This window comes from Rhinatrema bivittatum, chromosome 3, assembly GCF_901001135.1.
Source record: "Rhinatrema bivittatum chromosome 3, aRhiBiv1.1, whole genome shotgun sequence".
Lineage (NCBI taxonomy): Eukaryota > Metazoa > Chordata > Amphibia > Gymnophiona > Rhinatrematidae > Rhinatrema > Rhinatrema bivittatum.
Window position 1 is genome coordinate 460,462,675 of NC_042617.1, and position 25,793 is coordinate 460,488,467.

The window sequence follows — 25,793 nt, forward strand, 5'->3', positions numbered from 1 at the left end:
GTCTCAACATGACTACCATTTCTAAATAGAAAAGCTGAACTGTTAGTGTGTTTGGAGCTACTTTAATGTCAACAGATAAGTAAAATATTTCTAATATCTAGTTTAAACAAAATCATTCCTAAAGCCATCTGGATAAATAGCTACTCATGGCCAAATATAGCCATGCTCATAAAGGCCAAATATAGCCATGTTCATAAAGGAGATGGAAAATATGGTTAAAAGATTCTCAGTCTATTTTATTTGTATTGCACTTTTTTGGAACTTCAAAGCTCATAGATGATATACAAATGAAATAGGAAGTCCTCCAACCACAATCATATAAATATTAAAAAGGAGTCCGTTAATACAAAGTATCACAATTTCAAAATAACCAAATTACTACAATTTTTTCAGTTTGTTAATAAAAGAAAAAAAAAAAACTTGCGTGAAAACTGGGTGCCTTCATCTAGAAAGATTAAACAGATTTTAAAGTCGGTCATTTATCAAGATGGTATTATAATCATTAGCAGGCGAGCTTTTTATATGTTGTATCTGATTTTTGTTGTAGTCTACACTGCGCTGAAACTGATGAACAAATTTCATTTGTATAGTGATGTGGAAGTTTAATTTTGTGTTAAATAAGGTAAGCTGCAATTCTCCGGAGTATTATGAATATTGGGTTAATTTCTACTAGGAAGTTTTTAGAAAATATTTTTTTCAAATGAAATGTGCTATCATTGATATATCTATTGTTCTTGATTTTAGGTGCAATTCATGCAAGTATGGGCTTTAGTGATGCCTTCCAAAGCATTAGCATTCTGGTGAGCAATGATCTTTATGAAACCGGTTTCATGAGGAATTCCTCCTGAATAAGCCCTGCTCGGGTGAAACAAAGGATACATGTTGAGGTTGTTCAAGTGACATCCTTGTGAAAATTTTCATTAATTTTTTTACAATATCTCTTTAAAGTGTTTAATAAAGATCTCTCTGTGCTGAAATGAAAAAGAAACCATGAAGCTCATTACACTTTTGTAAGTGACATTTTGGTGATTGTTTTTTTATATTATAAAAAAGCATCATTTAACACATTTTTTAAGTTTTTAAGAGTGTGCAGTGATTACAATAGCATCTTAATAAATGATCAGCTTTAACACTGGTTTAATCTTTCCTTATGAACACATTTTTCACTCAAGTTTGTCTTTTTTTCTATATAAAAATTTTCAAAAATTGTTTTAATTTGATTTTGAAATTGTAAGGTTTTGTAATAATGGACTCCATGTTTGTATTTATATAAATTAGAAGATCTACTTCAAAATTATATGACTCATCACTTTAGTGGTACTTCTGCAGAATTTGTATAACTCATCCAGCATGAACAGCGGTATCAATTTAATCCCAAACCAAAATTATTAAATACAATTTTTATTATTTATTTATTTAACAGCTTTTCTATACCGACATTAAAGTACACATCATATCGGTTTACATGATAACAAAAGGTGGAAATTACAAATAACAGGGAGGGGGGGACAACTAAGAGAAGGTTCAAAACAGCGAACCTGACAAACTGAGTGAAAGGCGAGAAACAGGAAAGCGGTAACAAGATTAACGCGTCAGAGTTATTTACAATATTTACAAATGGAGCTGATAAGATTACATGGTCTAGAAGGATGGATTACACTGATTAAGGGTTTAGCAGGGTTTGGCAAAGGGATAGGGCAGGGTAGAGATGTCAGGAGGGATTAATCTGGAAAGGCCTGGTGAAAAAGCCAGGTCTTTAGCAGTTTTCGGAATTTATAAGGGCATTGCTCCAGGCGAAGGTAGGGAGGGAGAGAGTTCCAAAGGGTGGGGCCTGCAACGGAGAGGGCACGGGTCCTTGTTGCTTAGAGTCGGGCTTTCTTGAGTGAGGGGACTTGTAGGGTGCACTTGAGGTTCGTTCTGGTGGGGCGGGCGGATTGAGCAGGTTGGAGAGGTTCATTGAGCCATAGGGAGTTGTGATTGTAGATAGTTTTATGTATGATGGTGATAGTTTTAAACAGGATTCGGGAGGGGATGGGGAGCCAGTGTAGGTCCTTGAGGATGGGGGTTATATGGTCAGATTTACGTGCGTTACTGATTATCCTAGCTGCCGCATTTTGAAGTATCTGGAGAGGTCTGATAGTGGAGAAGGGGAGGCCAAGGTACAAGGAGTTGCAATAATCCAGCTTTGACGTTAGTTTAGCTTGGATAACAGTTTTGAGATCATGGGTATGGAGTAGGGGCTTGAGCTTTTTTATGACCATAAGCTTATAAAAACCTCCTTTTATGACGGAGTTGATGTGGCTCTTGAGGCTCAGATGAGGGTCAATTAGAACACCTAAATTTCGTACAGCGGGTTGTGCACTGAGGGAGGTGGTCACGGGGTCATTAGAGGGGGTCAGCATAAGGGTCTGATGGTTGTGGATGAGGAGGAGCTCAGTTTTTGTTGAATTGAGGGCGAGTTGCAGGGAGGTGAGCAGTGTGTTAATGGAGGCAAGGCAAAACTCTATAAAAAAAAAAAAATACAAATTAAGGATGGTCACATACAGAAGGGGGAGTAGGTGCCTCCCTACTATTATAAACAAGATACTGCCTCCCTACTAGTAGGTGCCTCCCTACTATTATAAACAAGATACAAAATTATGCAAATCTTAGAGTACAATCCTTAAAGAATCTTATACATGAGCAAAACTGTCGATATTATAATGTCCATACATATACTTATTTTCCTTTAAACAAACACACCCCCCATGTAAACAACTACACAATTATAATCTCATACATATTCATTCACACACATACCCATTCACACTTATAACACGTAATGCTAAAATAATTCCTCACTCTTACACATAGTTAGAATCAATGAAACATATATCAGTTCAAAACATATTGAATTCAGCCCATTTACAGTAAGCAACGCAATCCTACGCATACAAAATAAGTGTGTGTGTTCAATTTCCCAACTTCGGTGGATCTAGTTGACTGCGTCTCAACTCTATTTCAATTCAATCACTTTAGCCTTTGCCCAAGATTTGCATAATTTTGTATCTTGTTTGTAATACTGGATGATATTTTAAAACAAAGGGGGTTTTTAATTTCCATGAATTTGTATAACTGCCATTTTATATAGAAGAAATCAAAAGCTCATTAACTCATAACACTATGAGAACATTTTAACACAGATCTATCAAGAGGTGATCAAATCCTTACCAGGTAGCATGGGTCAGCTCAGATTACTATGAACTTCAACACATATCAATAATCATGAGCTTTATTTTACACAAACTGCAAACTAAGCCGACATGGCTCAAATTAAATGAAATACTGTCATACTGGACCCTGTAAAAAAAATTCACTCATACAGAAAGAAATACATGGAAAGGTTTAGCCTTAAACCTATAGCATGGAAAAAGTCTGGCTTCCTATTTTCCACAGTGAATAAAGTGTGCCCACAGGTCACAGCAGGAAAGAGAAAAAACTAGGTCTAATCTTACATTACTGCCCATGTGTAAATAAGAGAAACGGAGGAGACCAGAGACTTTCATGATGTCTTTCAATGCCCCAAAGCCTCTTATAATACAAATCATTGGAAAGAAACAGAACAAATAATAGTGTTTCTGATCCACTTGCAATAGCAACAACATGAAAAGTAAAATGAGTTCAGAAAATACAGGTCAAAGAATTGGGTCAGTTTCACTCCTGCAATGTAAACTGGATTCTTGTCAGGTTGTGATACCTTCCATTAGACTTTCAAGATCAATAGTTCATGTAACAACATACATGTGAACAAGGGTTCTATTGCACCAACAATAGGCATCACAACCCATCAAACTTCTAGTTTCCTCCAGAATCAATATAGCTAGTAGAAAACTGCATGCTTATGCTTAAAATCCTTTTTGAAAACCTCTCAGTGCTATTTCTTCTTTCTAATCTGCTTATCTTCCCTAGATATTTCTATTTCAGTATCAATGTGAATCATCAAATTTATGCATCTACCTGCTGGTTTTACTGGAGTTGAAATAAAACTGAAATGATACCATTTAAGAAACTCCTCCACAGGTACAAAGAACATTGAAATTTGTTTCAAGGGCTCAAAATAAGATTTCCTTATCAGTAGGATAAGGGACATCAAAATGAAGTGACCAACATTAAAATGTTGCACAAAACTAAATGTAATCAACAGGACTTTTTCTGAAAGCAAATTTCATATGGCTGAGGGAACCATTTCATTCTATTAGTAGATATATCTTATCACCTGTTTTAATAAATATTATTTACAAATGCTTGGCACCTACTCCCCCTTCTGTATGTGACCACCCTTAATTTGTATTTTTTTTATAGAGTTTTGTCCATTTGTGCAGCACTAATAGTCAAGAAATTATCCAGCAAAAGCAAAATACAAGGAAATTGGACTGAAAAAGCAGTTCATCCCACCTCCCAGACTCTCACATCAATGGCAAAATTGTGTGTCTACACAATGTATGATAGATGGTACTCTGGCCTGAATGGATGATAGTACAGTATGTCACCACTGTAGTTGTCTCTTCTAATGCTGGTAAACAGAGCATTAGCAAGCAACAGTAATTCACTATCATAGAGCTCAAAAGATTAGAACACTGGTACATTTTTCATTGCAGGCATGCTAATACTGCTATACCTCACTTGTTTATCTACCGAAGTATCATGTATGGTAGTACAGAGGCAATTAGTGCCTATCTGCTGCAGCTATCACACTGTACACAGAATGCCAGGTGACAACAGCACCCAACTGGAATACAAGTTAAAAATAAATATCTACATGTCTCTATACATTTACATGTTCACTCATATGCCATTTATATCTGTGCACTTTATATATATATATATATATATATATATATATATTAGTCAATAGTCACTCAGAAATAAGAACAGGACATTGCAGAGTACAGAGAGAAGAAACAATATACACAATGTATCTGATGCTCGCTTATTTTTTCCAGAATTTTTTTAAAACAGGGGGCAGGGAGATTTACCCTTTTGCTGATTCTTTTTACTGTTTGGTTGTACTCTTTCCTCACTTTCTATTATTTATTTTTGATAACCCTACTTTTTCAATAGAAAACCTAAAAGCAAATTACATAAAACTAATACTTCAATAATAAAACAGGATAAAAACTCATCTACTAATATTCCTCAATGCAATCAGTAACGTACAGAAAAAAAAACTTGCTTATGCATAGGAGGAATCAGTGGGAAAAAAAAAAAAAACAACATATATAGGAAATCACAGAACAAACCTACATTTCTTTCTGATCCTACTATCCTAAAGCCTGCTCAAAAAGCCAGGTCTTAACCTCCTTGTGAAAAGCAAGAGGGTTATGCTTCAAACATAAGGTTTCACAGTGACGGTATGAAACAAGAAGGCCAACATTTAGTTGTTAGTAGCTCCACAGCCAGAAAAGACAGAATGTTTAACAAGGCCTCTTGGGAAGACCACAACAGTCTTGCTGGCTCATATACAGTAAGTAGAGACATCGGATACAGAGAGTAAGCGTTAAATGGTCTCTATACTTTGTGTCCTCAATCAGTTGTGCAGCTATGTTCTGCTACAGTTGAAAGCACTTCAATCTAGCTTTTTCACTGCCCCCTCTCTTTCCCACCATGGAGAGAGCTGCTCGGTTAAACCTTACCTATTGAAAGCTATTTTAAAATGGCAGGGAAGACCTAGATAAGCTAAGAAGCTGGAATATTGCAAAAACCACTAAGCAGCTACCCCTTCTGGATCAGCAGTGCATCACGAGTCACTGACACCACTGGATAGAAGCCCACATAGATTTTCCATCTTAAAATTACACCCATCTCTACTTTACAGAGATGAATTATAATATAATATACAAAAAAATGTTTCAACAGATCATTTAGTTAAACAGGAGACAGTTGCAAGAACATACTAAATCATAGAGGGTGTTTAAAAGTTATTGAAACGAAAATAAATAGACTGCAAAACCAGCATACACATTCATCATTCTATCAATTTCCCAGATTCAACATGACACTGATATTTATTCATGACAAGCAAGCATGGATTTCTTTTGATAGATCAGTTAAAGATATTTTCCTCTGCATACCGATTAAGTCTCCTGGCACAAATTCTAAGAAGAAGTATCATATCCAATCATTTTCAGTAAAGTGTATAAGAAAATATAGTATAAAAACAGATGTCATAGGAAAGGCTGCACTTTCATAGAAGATATGTAAATTGGTATACAGTATACATACAGATATTTACATTGGTCTCCAAAGTTTTCACCATTTTCTAGGACTTTCCAAGTATGCTTGTCCCTAATTTTGATTTATATTGAAGTCTCCACTATCATCAGTCCTTGAGAATACACTAAATGCATTTAAGTCTCTAAGTAAAGGTGCATACTTCACGCAAAAATTTTGAATAAAGCTCTAGACGGATTTGAATGATTTATTAAAATTAAGGCAGCAATACTATAAGATTTTTCAGCATGCCATACAAGTGAATGGTGAAACAATTTGAGACGTAAGGAACATGAAAGTATATTTTGTGACATCAGAAGCTCCCGTTTTACAACAAATGCAAAGTAAAAAGGGCTCTATAGAGCATTTGTTAAATCAAAAAGTTTTAAAAATTACTTCAATAACTGTCTTATAATTATGCTGGATGGTTTGCTTATTCATCACTAATAAATATGATAGAAGTAAATTTATTTACCACTGTGGTGTCTATGCACTAAAGGGCAATATGCAAACTAAGGCCATTGAGCATGTGCAAAAAATAGCATTCCACTAAGGCTCTAGCAGGCATGCTAAATTAGGGTCAGAAGATATTAGCAGGAACATGCTAAAATTAGTTTGCTCTAAATGTAATAGAAAAAATATTACAGGTAGAATAGGCTTTAGTGGGTCCACAGAACATGTGGTATGCTCTCCTGCCATCATGTAACATGCACTCATTAAAAGCTAAAATTTAAGACCTACAAGCCTCACAAGGTTCAGCACCAGCATATACTGTGGCTGAAAGATAATGGTTATGTACAAGAGGTGACACTAAACGTTTATCCAAAGCTCCCTGAACTGGGAGAGGTTTGATAGCGTTGGCCGGGAGACCGAGAAAAAGGGAATTGCAATAGTCCAATTTCAACAGGATGATGGACTGCAGCACCAATCTGAAGTCCTGGAAATGAAGGAGTGGTTTAAGGTTTCTGAGGACTTGTAGTTTGAAGAAGCACTCCTTAGTGGTGGTGTTCACAAACTTCTTTAGGTTAAGCTGGTTATCTAGGGTCACGCCTAAGTCTCTAACAAAAGGAGAGTGTTTAATAATAGAGTTGGCTGATTGGGAAGAGGACGGTGACATAGGAGGTGTAGCGAAGTCTTCTTGAGAGATGATAAGAATCTCAGTCTTGTCGGTGTTCAGGACCAGGTTGAGAGAGGAGAGAAGGTGGTTAATTGCTTGAAGGCAGTTGTTCCAGTGGTTAAGAGTTTTTTGTAGCGATTCTGTGATCGGGATGAGTATTTGGACGTCATCCGCGTACAGATAGTGGGATAGTTTTAGCTTTGTAAGTAGGTGGCAGAGTGGTAGAAGGTAGATGTTGAAGAGTGTAGGTGAGAGGGAAGATCCTTGGGGGATACCCAGGTTGGAGCAGACGGGGGGGGGGGGGGGGGGGTAAGATTCTTTATTATTAATCCTGACTTTAAAGCACCTATTGGACAGAAAGCATCTGAACCAACTAAGAGCAGGTCCCTTGATGCCTATGTCTGTTAGTCATTCTAAGAGGATAGCATGGTTCACCGTATCAAAAGCGGCAGATAGATCGAGGAGCGCAAGTAGGTAAGGTTTGTCCTTTTTCCATGTTTATTAGGATGGTGTCTGCTAGGAATATAAGAAGTGTTTCTGTTCTTAATGTTTTGCGAAATCCATATTGAGAGGGGGAGAGAATGTTGAGGTATTCTGAGAGCTGTTTGTGTGAATATAAATCATCTTTTCTTCATTCCCCCCTGCAGTTGAAGCAGAGAGCTATGCTGGATATGCATTGAAAGTAAAGTATCAGGCTTATTTGGTTTGGGGTAGTAACCACCGTAACAAGCAAGCTACTCCTCGCTTTTTTGTGAATGCAAATCCTTTTTTCCATATTTCCTCTTGCCGTTGAAGCATAGAGCAATGTTGGAGTTGCATTACCGTATGTATGTTTATTGAATAAGGGTATTATCTCCAGGTAGTAGCGTATTATCTTCAGGTAGTAGCAAAACTTTCTCTCCTAACATGGGATTTGAACCCATGAGCCAGAGATTAAAGGTCTCATGCTTTACCATTTGAGCTACTCAGGCTTGCTTGATCAGGATAATGAAAAGAAAATTTAACACAACCCAAGAATGCAAGACTTTTGAAGTAAAAAAGATTAGACACTTTAAAACTGACCAAAAAGGACTTAACATGTTTCCCATAAAATTCTATTGACTGCCACCTTCTTATCACAGCATGAGGTTTCTCACCCTTCCCCTTCAAGCTGTCATTGCAATGCCTTTTATGATTCACTTGCTGCAGCCACACTAATTTATATTTCCTGGCAATGTCATCTTTTGCTTATTTGAATTCTGACCTGAAGAAGAGTGAAAGCCAGCTAAGAAACGTATTAAGGTAGTCCACTAAAAACGCACCACCTTATATATTTTGTTTGTTTTAATTTGTTAAATCTGTTGATAGATAAAACAAAAATAAAGTTAAATAAAAAAGATATTGAGTTATTGAGCAGATCAAAGGACAGGCTGAAAGCTTGTGAACATTGTGCCCCAAATTATTGGAATTTTGACTATTTTCTCAATTTCCATAGGTAAAAGGAAGAGGAAGGGGGAAGTCTTATCCTGTGTCGGACTTTACAGAAGAGCCAATGGATGCCTTTGGTTTTTTTGATGGTGTCTTCTATGGCAACAGCTGTTTTTGACTAGTAGCAGGCAGCAGTTCCTCCCCTGCACAGCTTAATAAGGAGGTTTCTTTGAGCTTACCTGTGGCTTCTTCAAAGGTGCTCATGCCAGCAGAGACTACAGAAAGGATAGCTGCTCAACCACTCCCAGTTTCCCTGCAATTGCTTGGTATTTTTGCAAATGTTGTGCCAACTTTGCAGGACAGAGGATGGAATCCTTTGGGGAGTATCAGTGTCATAGGGAGCCTTGCAGTGTTAAGTCCTTAACAGCATGCAATTTCAGAGAGGCAGGTCACTAAAGCAATAACTGTAGAAGTTGTATGAGCAAGTTTGCTGCACTTGGAACCTAATGCATTTTTTTGTTTTTTTGTGAATGCAATTCAAATCCTGGTTAAAAAGTTGGATATCTGACTGATGCTGAAGGACTGCAAAATTGTGGGACAAACAAATTCAGCCTTTTGAAGGAAAATCTGATACTTTCTAGTCACCTGCTGAAAGATAATTTGATTATGAAGGGTGCAGAACATAAAAAATTCATTAAGAATAGGAATTTAAGATGCATTAATTTTCAAAAAGTTACAGACATGACTCCAAGGGCAATATTTAAAATATATTTGTTAGATGTTCATTGATTCCTAGGGAAGTTCTTGCCCTCACTCCAGGCAGTGTACTTTTTTTGCCATCTGGCATGGGAAAAGGTGATTAAAATGTATCTGTCCTTAAAGGACAACTGAGAAGTGAATCAGATAATTGAGTATTTGACATATCATGTGGTTAGCAAGGCTACATTATTAGCTTCTTTTGTAGTTATTAGAGATCATGACTGGGTTCTTAAAATTTCTGCATATACAATTTATGTTTCAGGGTTACAAAATCCATATTTTCTATCGCCTATTTTTCACAAATGTGTAGAAAATAATTTTTGAATTTGAGAAAGGTTGTTATATGCTTAGAAATTCAATTTATTTTTTAAATATTCCTCCATTTTATAAAATCTTCAAGCAATTTCTAAAGAACCTGAAAAGTTTTGCAACTTTCTCAAAGGTACAACATATTGAGCTAGATAGTCTGGAAGTTCTATTAGTATTATTACTTCAAGTAACTGGATTTATTGAGAAAATACATATGGTCCTTGGATGTTTTTTCCCTTAGGACATGTTCCTTTTCTAGAAGTAGCTTTTATTTTTTTTCTGTCTTCTCTTATGATATACTTTGAGTTAAGTAGATTTAATCTGCTTTGAAGTGCCTGAAGAGCAGAATATAAAATAAAGTATTTGATTTGTGTTATTCCAATTTTTCTTTTTTTAAATATTAGAAGGAAGAATAAAAATAAAATTTAATAAAAGGATTATTTTTCCCTGGACTAGATGGAAGACAAAAGGCCAGAACATGTTTTAATTACTCTTTATCAGTGCTACCATGCTTGCAAATATCATGCTAGTTTCTTCAACTTTATGGTACTAATTTACTTTATAGATAAAGGCACAGTGGCAGGCCGGTGTGCGGATGCCGCCAATAACCAGACACCGAGCCAGGAGCAAGCAGGGGTTTTGCAGCAGGGGAACTCATCTTCAGGCCAGGGTGGCCTCACAGTATGCAACAACATGGCAGTTTCAGCGACAGGGCAGCATCATCGAGTGACAATGTCATATGACAATGATATATGCAGGGATTCAGTTGGGGTGGGAATGGAGCTATCCAAGTGAGGACATATTCTGCAGAGGATCGGGCTGGAAGTAGGGCAGGCTGGACGGCAGGCAGTGATCCCATTGGAGGATTCAAACTGGGAGGGCAGACGGGGGGGGGGGCGGAGCCAGCTGTGCAGAAAAGTTTACACAGGACACAGTCTGAGTGCAGCCCCTTTTGTTCCTGCTTCCCATGCTGGCGCTTTCTCTGCATCGGTTAACTGCGTAAGTGTGCCCCCCAACCCCATCCCACCGGCTACTAATTTGGATAATCTGGTCATTTTGAAGATTGTGCAATGGAAGCAGTACTTCTCCTGCAAACAAATATATATATATATATATATATATATATATATATATATAAAAGATTTGCAAGCAGTGCACAATCAGTCCTCTACGGGTAGCCAGGCCCCTTAACCACAAGGCAAAAGCCCAGTACTTCACTCAATCCATCAGGAGAGGGCAGACTAAGCAGCTCTACCCACTGAGGAATCGGGGAGTGCACTGCCCCCCCCCCCCCCCGGGTAGAGCAGGGCAGGAGCAGGAGATGGTGCAAGTGGGGCACCATTCCCTGATGGGGACTCAGCAGCAGAAGGCATGAGCCACCATGTTGTGAACATTTATATATTCTAAATGTACTCTGTTGTCTTTTCTGAATAAATAAAAACTTACAAAAAAAAAAAGAAGGCATGAGCCCTGATGAGAGCTGTGCAGCGAGGGGAATGGAACCAGGGCCCAGTAGAATTGGTAACCTAGCAGGTGGCATTTACAACTCCCGGCCCCCAGGAGCCAGATAGGTGCCTCCATCCGGGGAATTTGCTGTTGCTCAGCCTAGGTGTTTTACCCCTTCAGGGAACAGGTGGTACCCTGCTGAGGGAACCCAGATGAGCAGCTACCCAGCACCCCCATATTTTATGTCTTCAAGCCAAGCACTGGTTTGGATGCCCTCCATAGATCGCCGGCTTGGCCACCCTAGGCTTGTTCTTGGTCCCCTTGCTTTTACTTGGGTCCTCCATCAAGGATGACAAATCGGGGTAACCACGGCATCGAGGTCCTGGGCCACCAGTTATTCACTTTTGGAGGCTGGCACCAGAATTCGAGGAGTCAGGGACACCAGTGCTAGCTCATTTCTGGACCACTTAAGTGAGGAGATACTCGACCTGCTGCACCAGTATATTGCACCATCTACCTGGCGAGCCTACCTGAGGGGCTTCAACGAGATCATGGATTTTTCTGAATGCTACAGATCAGCTGCAGGGTCCCAGACTTATCACATAGGATAGTGCACTATATAGTGTGAGCTAGGCAATGTAGCCCATCCCAGGGCACGGTGCAGGCCAATTTTGCTGGTTATGCCTTTCTTTGCCAAAGCTCAAAGCTGGTCCAATCTGGTCGGGGACTTCGCAGTGAAACAGGTCCTGGGTAGGTGGGCCAAGTCACAGCCCCACATCCACGACAGGCGCAGGCCAATTCTGCATGAACATCTCCTGGAGTTGTGGCGGGTCTTGTCTTCACTGATGTCTGACCACTTTGAGCTGGTACTGTTCCGTGTCGCCTTTTACATTTGCATATTCACTGTTCTTAGAGTAGGTGAGTTGGTGGCTGCTTCAAGCTGCAGGCATGACTGTTCTGGCCTCTGTGCCAGTGATGACTATCACCGATGGCAAGCTGCTACTGCTGCATATAAGGAGAACCAAGACAGAGATGGGGAGGGGCTTGTCAATTGCCCTGGCTGCGGTCCCAGGATTGCCCACTTGCCCCATGACGAATGCCTCGCAGTATGCTCCTATCAGGCCTACAGGAGGGGTCCAGTTCTTAATGCAGAGGACAGCACAGCAGCTTCCTCATCAGATACAGACAGGACACCGAGTCCTAAGCTCCTACAGAATACAAAAATGAAATACTTAAGGCAGGGAATATGGAGATCAGGATAAAGCAGCCATGGCTTCTTTGATATTGACAACCTCTGATGCTCAGTCAGTTATCACTACCTGAAAATGGAAAAGTGGAAAGTGAAACATCTTTCAATGGAGCTATTGCTTTGCATTTCAATTGTCATCTGAAAGCCACTAAGGTGTTAAATCCTTTTATGAATCCTAATGAAATAACTTTGGATAGAGTCAAATCAGCTATTGTAAAATTGGAACAGGCAATATCATTGAATTCAAATACCTTCTAAGATAAGTTCACTGATGTGGAAGTGAAAGTGGCAGCACAGGATATGAAAATCAAGGAAAATGCTGATAAACTGGAAAAATTCATCTCAACAGATGACTCATTGGTTAAAGAATGTCTCTAGGAAGAAAATAATTGAAAATTTGGAAAACCTGTATAAATACAAGAATCTAATAGTCGGGAATTTTTTTTAAATTCAACACCTGCATAAAGCTATTCAAAAAATATGATAGAAATGCTTCTTATTCTCAAAGAGGGCTTGCCACTTCTGTTTAAAGCTTACCATTTACCATTTAATAAGGCATTACAGATTTCAAAAAATGGAGTTTTAAAACTAATGCAAGAACTTGATGCATCTAATGAAATAGCTTGAGAAATATGTTTTCATCAATTTTGACCTGGAAACAGAGAGCTTGGGTCCTGAAAGGTTTTTTTGTTTTGTTTTGTTTTTTAGAACGATATAACATTTTGGGGACAAACGATTGGGCTTTACTCACAGGCTTCCTACACAACATTTATTTGAACTTTTGGAAGAAGGCTGTGGACTTAGGTACTGCACTTTTACTATGTGTAAAATTAAATGCAAGCACATTTTTCCTTATGCTTACTTAACAACTGCCTTTTTTGATGACGAAAGTAATTGAAACAAAAGCAGATTTTGTCTGTATCTAGTTTATCATGCACCTCTAGCCTCTGCAATATTTGAGTTATAATTACTTAGAACAGGTAATATTTTATAAACATGTGGCATGTAATTTGCAGTCAGAGATACATTATTGCAATTTGTCTGTGCTTTACAATATTGTGTGGTAAAATTTTTGATTTGTTTATTCTAATACTGCGTTCTCCATTATTATTAGTGAGGATGTACACTGTGGTGCTGTAATAAGGTGATTATTCTGCATACCTAGCTATTGTGGAAAATATTCTCTCTTGAAATCCTGACTCCTGCCATCACTTTGGGACTTGAAGTAATGCTAATATATAAGCATATTTTAGGGCTATGCTTTGGTTTGTGTCATTTTGTTTACTACACCCTACAGTCGTTAAATGGGTTTTGCATGCTAAATGAAACAAAAAGGAAACTATTTCCCTGCTGCACACAAATACTAAAAATTAATAAAATAAAGTAAAAAGTTTTTCTATTCCTGCTTGTTTTAATTTTCTAATTGACTATCATACAAATCATTACATACGTTAGTGCACAGATTTGATTAAAATGTAGGCAGCATTTTTCCATACTCTCTATTTAGATATAATAAAATCATCAAAAATGATTTCTTCATTCCACACCCACAGCTGATACAACAGATATGCAACTAGAGATAATAAACAGCACTGTCAGCCAGTTCAAGGACTACAATTGTTCAGTCATCAGATATAGGTGAATGCCAAATGTGCTATTTGCTCAAAGTCAGACAGGAAAACAATCTTATTTCCAAGCAACTCTTCAGTTCTTTATAAGTCACTCCTATCTGTGCCCTTCTCCTCTACTGCCAATTCCAGACTCCGGGCTTTCCACCTGGCTGCGCCATCTGCTTGGAATAGTCTTCCTGAACTGGTGTGTCATGTACCCTTTTTTGCCTTGTTTAAAACCCATCTAAAGACCTACCTTTCTGAAACCGCTTTTAAATCTTAGGCCTGATAGTCTGCTTTTAATTATGTTAACTTTATTTTCTTTTTAACCATTGTCTTGCTTTATACCCAAAGTCTCTTGTCCTGTATGTTTGTCTTATTAGATAAGCAGCTCTATTGAGCAGGGACTGACTTTTTGTATGTTTGTACGGCGCTGCGTATGTCGTGAAGTGCTATAGAAATGTAAGTAGTAGTTGTAGTAGTTTATTATGTCAGCACTCCATACCTGGTCATTTTGATGCCACTTTCCTTGTTGTTTCAGAGAAGGGAGTCCCCAGATTGTCAGCTTCCCAGAGAAATGAATAGCTGCCAGAAGTGTTCCATCAGGAGACAAGCTCAGTTTAAAAATACCATCCTTTATAAAAAAACAAACAAAAGAGAAAAACATTGATATTGGTTCTAAAAAAAAACATGTTCTCTGAAGAGATTTGTACATAAGGTTCCCTGTCTATGGAAATCACCAGAACTGATTTAAGGCAAGAAGAATCATATAAGAGCCAAAGCTGTCAGCACTGCCTGTATTTGTTTTATAAATATATTTTTTTCTCCTGTCATACTAAGGTATGCTCACAGCAACCAGGATACTTACTTCCTCTTACTACATAAACATACTCTATAGTCTCAAAAATCCTTTTATTTTTTTTTAACACCATATTTTCCATGCTAATGGCATTCATATGGAATGTCAATCATCTTTCTATACAAAACTGGGATCCTAAACATGAACAAGCTTCTAGCTTTATGTACTGCATAAAAATTTGCATCAACTGCAAGACAAGCCCTCTGACAGATCACACCTGCTCACGGACCGATCTTTGTCCCATTCTCCCCGCCCGCAACACATACACACAGTTCCACTTAATTTTTTTTTTTTTTTTTTACTACAAATTAAGCCCTGGAAAAACATCTATAAGAAACTCTTTTCCCATGTCAGGGAACAGGAAATTCAATTCAAAAAGGATGATGACAGGTTTTGGAAAATATTTAATAAAAACTAAATTTCTTCTACATTGCTTGAAGAGAAACTGCTTATTTGAAATAGGTACCTGGTTGGCAGCTCTTATAGTGACCAAATTAAGAACATAAGAAATTGCCATGCTGGGTCAGACCAAGGGGTCCATCAAGCCCAGCATCCTATTTCCAACAGAGGCCAAACTAGGCCACAAGAACCTGGCAAGTACCCAAACACCAAGAAGATCCCATGCTACCGATGCCAGTAATAGCAGAGGCAATTCCCTAAGTCAACTTGATCAATAGCAGTTAATGGACTTCTGCTCCAAGAATTTATCCAAACCTTTTTTAATCCCAGCTACACTAACTGCACTAACCACATCCTCTGGCAACAAATTCCAGAGCTTAATTGTAAGTTGAGTGAAAAAGAATTTTCTCTGATTAGTCTTAAATGTGCTACTTGCTAACTTCATGGAGTGCCCCCTAGTCCTTCTATTATCCAAAAGTGTAAAAACAGATTCACATCTACTCATTCAAGACGTCTCATGATTTTAAAAACCTCTATCATATCCCCCTTCAGCCGTCTCTTCTCCAAGCTGAACAGCCCTAACCTCTTCAGCCTTTCCTCATAGGGGAGCAGTTCCATACCATTTATCATTTTGGTCGCCCTTCTCTGTACAGTCTCCATCGCAACTATACACAGTATTCAAGGTGCGGTCTCACCATGGAGCGAAACAGAGGCATTATGACATTTTCCGTTTTATTAACCATTCCCTTTCCTAATAATTCCTAACATTCTTTTTGAAATTCTGGGAAAATATCTTCATAACCCCCCACAACACGCAGCCTAAAGTTGTTCAAACACTCAAACCATTCATATCTAAAGTACACTAATCATTCTACAATAAAAAATAATATAAACTATCCACAAAAGTCACAGAATATTGTCTATAAGGCCAACAAAAAAAAGTGTAATATTTAAATGTACGATGCCCAATGGAGAAATTACTTATCTGGTAATTTTGTTTTCCTTAGTGTAGGCAGATGGACTCAGGACTAGTGGGTTTATGCTCCCCTGCCAGCAGATGGCGACGGAGCAAGCTGACCTCACAGTATATATAGCCCTGCAGTGACCCCAGCCTGCCAGTATTCTCTTCAAAAGCAACCATGGACAGACGAGCAAAAAAACGATTAAAAACATGGTTAAAAACAGGTAACCAGAACTGTTCTCAACCAACCATAAACACTGAACTCACATAAGATTCCAGGCATCCCAAGCTAAGGACTGGATGAACACTTACCAATAATCCCTTGGTAACCACAGCCCCACACAGGAGGACTATTGACATTCACATGCAGCAGCCAAGGGCGTGAAGCTGATCCATCTGTCTACAGTAAGGAAAACGAAATTATTAGGTAAGTAATTTCTCCATTTACTAGCATGTAGACAGATGGATTCAGGGCCAGTGGGATGTACCAAAGCTACTCCCCAACAGGGTGGGAGGCTGCCCGTGGTCCAATCTACACTGCACGTGCAAAGGCTGTATATCATCCTGGGCCTGCACATCTAGACAATAAAACCTGGAAAAAGTGTGTAAGGAGGATCACGTCGCAGCTCGGCAGATATCGACAGGCGACAACAAAATAACCTCCACCCATGACACTGCCTGAGCCCTAGGGAAATGAGTCCTACATGAGTAGACAACGGCTTTTCAGCATCCACATGCGTGGCCGTGACTACATCCTTAATCCAATGAACTATGATAATCCACAAAGCTGGAGAGCCCCGGTTACTCCAGCCACGGAGAACAAACAGGCAATCCGTCTTTCAAAAAGACTCAGAGACCACACAACAAGTCACGACATCCAAGGAGCACAAGAGGCAATACTCCTCCGCATCCCTGACCTTATCCAGAGATGGTAATGCGACAGACTGATTCAAATGAAAGTCCGAGACTACCTTGGGCAAGAAGGATGGAATAGTAAGCAGCTGTAATGCCCCCGGAGTCACCCAAAGGAATGGCTCCCAGCAAGAAAAGGTCTGCAGCTCAGAAATTCGACAAGTTGAACATATAGCCACCAGGAACACAGTCTTCAAGGTCAATAACCGCAAGGACAGGCTCCGCAGCGGTTGGAACATAGGGCCCGCCAAAAAATCCAACACCAAGTTAAGACTCCACAATTGAAGCGGTAACCTCAAGGGAGGAATAAGATGCCCTTCAAAAAAAATGGACCACATCAGGATGAGGCAACAAGAAAACACCATTCATCGAGCCTCTGAAACAGGCAAGAGCCGCAACCTGCACCATCAAGGAATTAAGAGCCAATCCTTTATTCAACCCATCCTGCAATAGGCGGAGCTGCTTCAGGGGGAATTTTAAAAATCTTCGGCAAGTATTTTTAAACAGCTCCATTGGTGAAATGAGATTTAGACTTGGGAAAATTCAGTGCGCTCAAATTTAAGTATCTGATGATTCATTTATTTATTTATTTAGCATTTTTATATACCGACGTTCTCGATACAAATATCAAATCAGGTCGGTTTACATAAAACAAAACAATCGCGGTGAGGCGTTACAATAAACGCCTCACCGCGAATGATATTTTCTATATTTTCAAACTTCTTTGTATGCACCAAGTCTCCCTGGACTAAGCCTGACTGGACACACTGCAGTTGGGTGATCTGCTGATCCAAGAGTTCCAATTTCTCCTTTTGCAAAGAAATTGAAGACTCAGTAATTTTTTAATATCCACAGTACTGGAAACTAATGGGGAGATATTTTTCCAAGGAAACCAGGGCCACCCAAACAGTCTAATGTTATTACCGAGGGTTTAACCAAATTTACCTTGTGACTAAAGCTTACCAGCCCTTCCTCACTGGGAGATCAAAAATCTTCACGGTTCCCAGCAAGTTCCTCTCTAGGTGAAGTGTAGAAGCCAGGACAGGAAAGCTCCCATGTGCCATGTTCTCCTCCAAGGTTCAACATTCTCTCGGCAGCAGCAGTCATTCTGCTCAACTTCCTGTCCTGACACTCATGGCTTCAGAAGGGAGACCACCCCAGCAATTGTCGTCAAGCCTAATGCTAATTCTGTCTGTCCCTGCAGCAGCTCTGACCCATCCAAAGAGTCATGGCACGGCGGAGAAAGGGTAGTTGAAGCTCTAGAGCTCAAAGATGTTTACAGGTCCAGAGGTAATACTGCACGCTCAATGGCAGTGACCGCAGTGGAATCAGCTCCTGGAGATAAACCCGATGTTGGGGTAAGGAACCCAACTGTGTGTTGCTATACTGAGCCAAACAAAGAGGTAGCCAGGGTAACCTCCCTTATTCTCCCTTTTCTTTTCGTATGAGGCACTTTGGGGAAATAGAAAAAACAGCAAGGACAGAGATCTGCAAACCACATCTTCACTCAGGCACCATTATGGTCCTGCTCCTTCAAGATTTGAGTCTTGTAATGAAAGATTACTTTAAACATATGAATGTTAATTTCCTGGTGAGCTGGTCAGGATTTTCCAGACTTGGCTAAAACTACTCAAGGTAAAGGAAAAGCTTACTTTCTATGTGTCAAGAGGTTTTTACTTTAGGCACATCTTTCCTTCTCAGATACCCTTGCAAATGTAATGTAAAACTGAATGCAGACACTTAGATTTTCTTTGCCCCTTAACAGCTTAAGAGATTTTTGGACACTAGGACAGGGAATTCATCTTCCAATACATAAAGTGTGTTTAAACTGTCTGTAAATATATTCTGGAAATGGACTGTGCCTATGTTATTGCCTTTTATCATCATTTTGCTTATCTATCATCTCATTTTTCATCCCCCTCTCCACTAATCTTTTGGACTACGCTGTGAGTGTAAGTTCTAGGGGTTTTTCTAAATTGGGATATTGTTCTTACATTTCTCATGTTATATTTTTAGTACTTTATCTCTTGCACTGTTTTTGTGAAACACATCTTCTTTGTATTCTATTTTGAAATACTTAAAAAAAAATCTATGAAAAGAAGGAGCTTTAATCAGCTGAGCCAAAACCATGTTGAGATCCTAGACACAGCAGGAGGCCTTAGGGGAGGCTTTCAAGTGAAGCAGACCTCGCATAAAAAGTACTACTATGGGCTGTACAGAGATGTTCTTACCTTTGACACCATGGTGATATGAGACAGTTGCACTCAGATGAACCCTGACTTGGTCTTCAGACCAGCTTCCAAAAGGTATAGAAGGTAGTCAAGCAGTTTTTGTGGTGAGCAGGAGAAAGGATCTAGGGCATTTTGCTCAAACCATATAGAAAATCTCCATTTCAGTCCATAGGACCTTTTAGTAGAAAGATGACATGCTTTGGGACTGTCACAATGTCCTTAGGAGGCTCCACATACTGGAAAATATCCAGCATCTTGTGCTATGTAACCACCTTCATCTGTAATTGAAAGGGGATGGCTTCCACCATCAACCAGATAAAACCTGCAAATGAGAGGTATTCTGGTGAAGACTTCATTCTGTCATCAGAAAGAGACTGTTCTTAGGAGGTCCCCTGATGCACTGGAGTATAAAACATCGGAAGAGTCATCTCCCCCAGGGGTCATAAGGGCCCTTGCAGGAAACAGGGCCCAAGGCACTCGGTCCCCCAGCCAGCTGTTTGGAAATAGATTCAGCTAGCCATGGAAGCCTGGACTCCGAAACCGCCCTCACCACTGGGGAAGCTTCCTCCTCCAAGGAACCGGGGACAACCACCAGATCAGCTGGTGGCTGCCTCAATGCCCCACCAGGTATTGACACAGCCTTGGGTACTGACACCAGAGACAGTGTCAGTAGCACACAGATGAGTGTGTGTGCAAGGATTCAAGCAGTCGCTCGAGGATGGATGATGCCGGCCCAGGTGCCTCAATGCTGATGCCACACTGGCTCTCTCCACAGCCAGTTGCATGCAACTCTCCAGCTCCTCTTCAAAGATCACCGATACCAAGGCTTGCTGAGATCCAGGAAGTGTAACCAAATCCTCTTTGGATCCAAGAGGAAAATCAGTGGCAGGCATCAGGACCGGTAGAGGCCATGGTGAATCCCTGGAATCAAGGGAGGACTAGTGTTCCTCACCACAAGGTCACTTCACTGGTATCACAGCTAAAGCTAGTGCAACACTGTGCCTGGCAACATGTATAGATGGGAACTGATGTCAATGCTTCTTCGGCTTCCCCCAATGCTCAGATCGGTCATTCCTTGATACAGAGACCAAAGACAAGAAACCCAATGACTTCGACCTGAAAGAGACAGGCAAAGACCTGTCTCCGGTGTCCCTGGAAGCTGTTAATGCCAAAAGAACTGATGGTACCGCCACTGTCAATAGCTCAGTGTCCACCTGTGCAGCTCCAAGGTCCCACGATGCAGATACCTCTAAAGCCGATGGATTGGTCTTGTCCAGACCAAAGAGGCACTCCCATCTTATTCAGCCAGGTCTTATGCTCTTTAGGGGTCATCTTGACGCACTTGCTGCAACCCCAGACATCATGCGATGACCCCAGGCAGAGGACACATTATCATGACAACCTATGATAGATATGGCCCTCATGAACTGCTTAAAACCAGACGAGGACATGACACCACGAAAATAAAAGGGATGCCATGTTAAAATCGATGGCAGCAGCCTTCGATGGCCGGCAAGGCACCAAGTGCACCGCCATCTCGGGGGATCAATTGAGTAATGAAACTCATCAGAACCATTGAAAACCCTGGCTAAAGTAAGAGGAGAGAACCAAGAGGACTCTGCATTGACCATGCAATCCTAATTTCTCGGGAAGAAAAAGCAAAACGTCAAACATTTCTGTAGAAAAAGTCACAAAAAGTATAGAGACTCACTAACCACAAGACTCCAAGGAAAAGAAGAGACTGAGGGGGCCTTGCGTGGTATGCTGCATGTGTGCGCATGCTCAGAGAGGCTCAAGTCAAATTTCTAGAAACTTTGATATACGTTTTCCATGCCAGGCTCCATCATATTATGTCACCCATGTGTGAGGACTGCCATCCTGCTTGTCCTCAGAGAAAGAGGGAGATGCAGGGCACAGAGTGCAATAGGAGAGAAAGAGGGGGCGGAGGAGAAGGGGATGTGGGCAAAGTGAAGGAAGAGAGAGTGGTATGCTGGACAGGAGGGAAGGGGTTACTGCTTTACTGGAGCTGCCAAAGGAGAGCACACTGTGCTCGAGCAGCCACTGGTAAGCAGAGGGGGAGGGCTGTGGAGGACTTAATTAGGAATACCTGCCTCGGGCGCAGACAAGTTGGTCAGCAGAAAAAGGGAGATGATATTGCCCCTGTACAGGACCTTGATAAGGCCTCACTTGGAATACTGTGTACAATTCTAGAGCCCACACCTGCAAAAGGATATAAACAAGATGGAGTCAGTCCAGAGGGTGGCTAATAAAATGGTCGGTAGTATTAATTCTAAAGCATATGGGGATAGATTTAAAGATCTAAATCATGTATACCCCTAGAGGAAACATGAGATAGGGAAGCTATGATAGAATCACTCACATATCTCAACGGAAAGAAAGCTCTAGAATGATGGGTCACACAATGAGGTTGAAAGGGGGTAGACTCAGGAGTAATCTTAGGAAATATTTCTTTTCAGAGAGGGAGATGGATGCGTTGAATAGCATCCCAGTGGAAGTGGTGGAGACAGAGTATTGGAATTCAAGAAAGCATGGGATAAATACAGGGGATCTCTAAGGAAGTGATGAGAATTATAAAGCTAAATTAATTGGACAGATGGGCAGACTGGATGGGCCATATAGTCTTTTTCTGCCATCATGTTTCTATGGTCCCAGCACTGCTTTTAATTATACTTGAGGTAGAACCTAAAACCTACTGGCTTCCTGATCATGCATGAGGAAAATCAATGATGTAAAACAAAATGAATACATTTTGAAACAGAAGAGATATTCCAAAGAGAAATAAAGTTTAACCAGTTTCATCAGGTGTTCAAACAAGTGTGGTTTTAGGTAAAAATAATAAGGCTGGTTCAATGCAAGGATATAAAAGATACAAGGAAAAAGAACATTTGAAAATACTGAAAGCCCTAACTAGAAGGAAAAAGACCAAAAAAAAAGGTAGAAGTTACCTAAGCTGTGAAAAAAAAGCCATAATTTCATGAGGAAGAGGTCCTATGTTCACAGCAGATATAACAAAAATGAAGGCAGATATGAGGTTACTGCTGAGCAGAAACTTTCCAGATAAAATCTAGCACTATTTTCTCTTAGTTGCCAGACCAACTGCAGCAATTCACAAGAAAGTATACCAAACCACCAGAGCTTTCAAATTTGCAAGGTTATTGTTATGGAAAGCCTAAGCATCCAAATCAAAGAAGAAAAAAAATCTAGAATTCCACCTTATGTGAACCCCCTTTCTAGCTTACAATATTGTCTCCAATCAGCCCTCACTGACCACTTTCCAAACAATATAAGAACTCCATAGTTGATCTATGCCACACACTAAGGATGATATTCAAAGGTTTTAATCCAGCTCCCCAACCCCCATCCACAATCCAGAGGCTTTGAATCCTACCTCGCAGTATTCCCAGCCAACCTGGGGTCCATAAAAGCCACTCTGGCATCGATCCGGGGGATCTTCAACATAGCTGTGCACAAACTTTTGCCACTTGAGACCACTGGGTCAGCCAAGAAATTATTTTAATTGTCGTCAAGATAACCAGATCTTTATTTCTCCATGCTGAATAATTTGCATTGGCTACTCTGTTTGGTTCTGCGAGACAAACTAGACTCCTTGGTTCAGTTCAGATTTTTGTCTATAAACATTTCTGCTTTGCCCACCTCTAAATGAAACTCCTTAATCGCTTTCTAAGGCATTTATATAACATGTTACCACAGACAAGTTCTCACCACGTACTGCATAGCTTTATTTGATAGCCATGGGGATCATAATATACAAACAGTATAACACTTTACTGCTATCAACAACACATGTATATGTTCTAAGATTTCACAACTGTATGTCAAGACTGTAGATAGGGGAAAAAAATATATACACACACACACACACACATATATATATATATATATATACACACATACATACATACACACACACACACAGGTAAAAAAAACAAATCTAACATTGCCCTTTTGAAGGAACACTGTTCTTGTAAGCTACTAAAAACATCTATAAATTTGTTTAATCTTATAACATGCAAAGACAAATGTAACAGAGCTGCCAGCAACAATAAATTATAGGGGTAAACTTAATACCTGATCTCTTCCCTGTCTGCTGGAAAATCGCAAGTTCATAATCCTCAGTAATCCTCTTCTCTTCAGTGTCTGTTAAACAAGAATATACCAACTGCTGTGATATCACCAAAAAGAAAGGTCGTGATTTATTAATATTTTGGCAGGGAACAACAAATTAAATCCAAAAATAAGAAAAACCAACCAAGGACGAAAAACCATTATTTCAAGGATTTCCTTTGGTAAAATACAAGCTCTTCTAAGAAAGGATTTCATGCTGTCTAGGATTATTTGGATAGCAAGAGAATAGAATATCACGGAATGTAAATAATTGTATACATTAAGCTTGCTCAAGGATTATTTCTTTCTAAAAGGATAACTATCATCCTCTGCATATACAATATATATATATATATCCAAATAGACATTAAGAATATAAAATAAGACACTGGGTCAGACCAAAAGTCCATTAAGCATAGCATCCTCTCTCCAATAGTAGCCAATCTGAGTCATAAAAACCTGGCAGATCCCATAAGACATTTACAAAGAACTAATGGCTTGCCATATAACCTACATTTCATTATCATATTGCAGGATATTAATATTGCATAAACATGCAGAGGATCAGTGTGGGAGAGAATATGTCAGCATAACATTTATCATCTCGTGGGAGTCAGCAAGGGCCTTCCCTTTCTCCCATTCTCTTCAATGCCCATTTAAAATAGTACAAGGCCACTAATTAAAGAGCCTAAGGTTCTCCTGTATGTACATGACACATACAGCAGTTACACTGGAGAAAGAAGAGCAGTACTCTATCCATAAACATCTGGCAATTTCAAAATGGATTTGGGCCAATAGACTTAAGCTTGGCAAAATATTGGATGTTTTATGGATTGGGCATACCCTGATCCTGTCTTGGGATATGTTTACTATGACTGATGGCTCACCTTGCAAACTGAAATCTACGGTACCCATTTGGGTATTATAGCGAATCTGAGGTTCAGCTCAGAAGCTCCTATTCCAGAGAATGGTCAAAAAGCTCTCTAAGATGCATTTAACCTGCCAACTAAAGCCATACATAGATCAGGCTAGTTTTAAAGTAATTATTCAATCCCTTGTGTTATCACATATGGACTACTGTAATGCTCTATTTGTTGGTCTTCCTAAAAAAAAACCAGCTGCACAATTTACAGCTTGCGCAGAATGCTGCAGCTAGAGCTATTTGTTGCCTAAATTGCAGAGAAAAGGGTGTTTTCCTGTCCGGCAGGAACTGCATTGGATTCCGGTGACAAAACGAGTAAAATTTAAACTGCTGTGTCTGACATCCGAAGCCATGAATATTGGCCCTAAGTATTTATTTGCTTCTTTGATTTGATATAGCCCCATGAGACAGCCAAGATCTTCTCAGGTGTGTTACTTGTGTATTCTGCCTATGTACTGTAAGAGGCTCAGATGGAAGATAAAAGACAAAGGGCCTTTCCAATCCTCTAGAATTCTCTCTGAAGTACCATTAGACTTGAAAAGACTTTCTGGCCTTCAGAAAGAGACAGTAAAACATGGCTTTCTAATTTTTTGTGAGCGGGGGTTTTTATGATGCCATGTTCTCCATCCGGTTCTATGAAGGCTGTGAAGGTCTGGGGAAGAGAAGGAAGCCTGTGTTGTTACTGAGCTCATTGGCGGATATGGAAAGAGATAAGGCTGACAGAGAGATTTTGAGTATTTTCCTGCCCATGTTTGATGTGGGTTATGGGGTGGGATTTCTGAGTTTATTTTGGAGAATGGGGAGGATCTGAGTTACACATCTTTTATTCTCATGCCATTGTTATATGTTTGTGGTATAGAAGTTTTTGTTTCATCTTCATGTTAATTTTAGAATATTTTTGATTTGGTGCCTTTGTTCTTGTCTTTTCTAATGCTGCAGTAAGTCTGCTTATTGTTTACTGTTGTTCACCATTTTTGGGAAACTTGTGCTGTAAAGGGGATACACATTATTAAATATACCAAAAATTTTGAATACACACTGCATGCATCTTTTCCTTAAGTATTCATGAAGGTGAAATGGCTAAAAATATATATTTTATAACAAGAAAACTGCAATTCAATCAGCAGCTGAGAAAAATAAAATGTATTTTTTGACTCAGAAAGAGCAATAGAGAGCTCTACAAATATCAAAGTAAAGGCTTGAAACTTTCTCTTAAT

At 39.6% G+C, this 25,793-nt stretch overlaps 1 protein-coding gene across 1 annotated transcript in view; it reads right to left on the reverse strand.

Moving 5' to 3' along the window:
• The window catches only part of NBAS (neuroblastoma amplified sequence), a 1,239,997-nt gene that overhangs the window by 1,047,063 nt on the left and 167,141 nt on the right, over positions 1–25,793 (reverse strand). Inside the window, exons 11-12 of the mRNA XM_029595926.1 lie at positions 23,619–23,687; positions 14,652–14,780 (exon numbers count right to left, since the gene is read on the reverse strand). Of these exons, the coding sequence (XP_029451786.1) occupies positions 14,652–14,780; positions 23,619–23,687 (198 nt within the window). The remainder of the gene's footprint in view (positions 1–14,651; positions 14,781–23,618; positions 23,688–25,793) is intronic.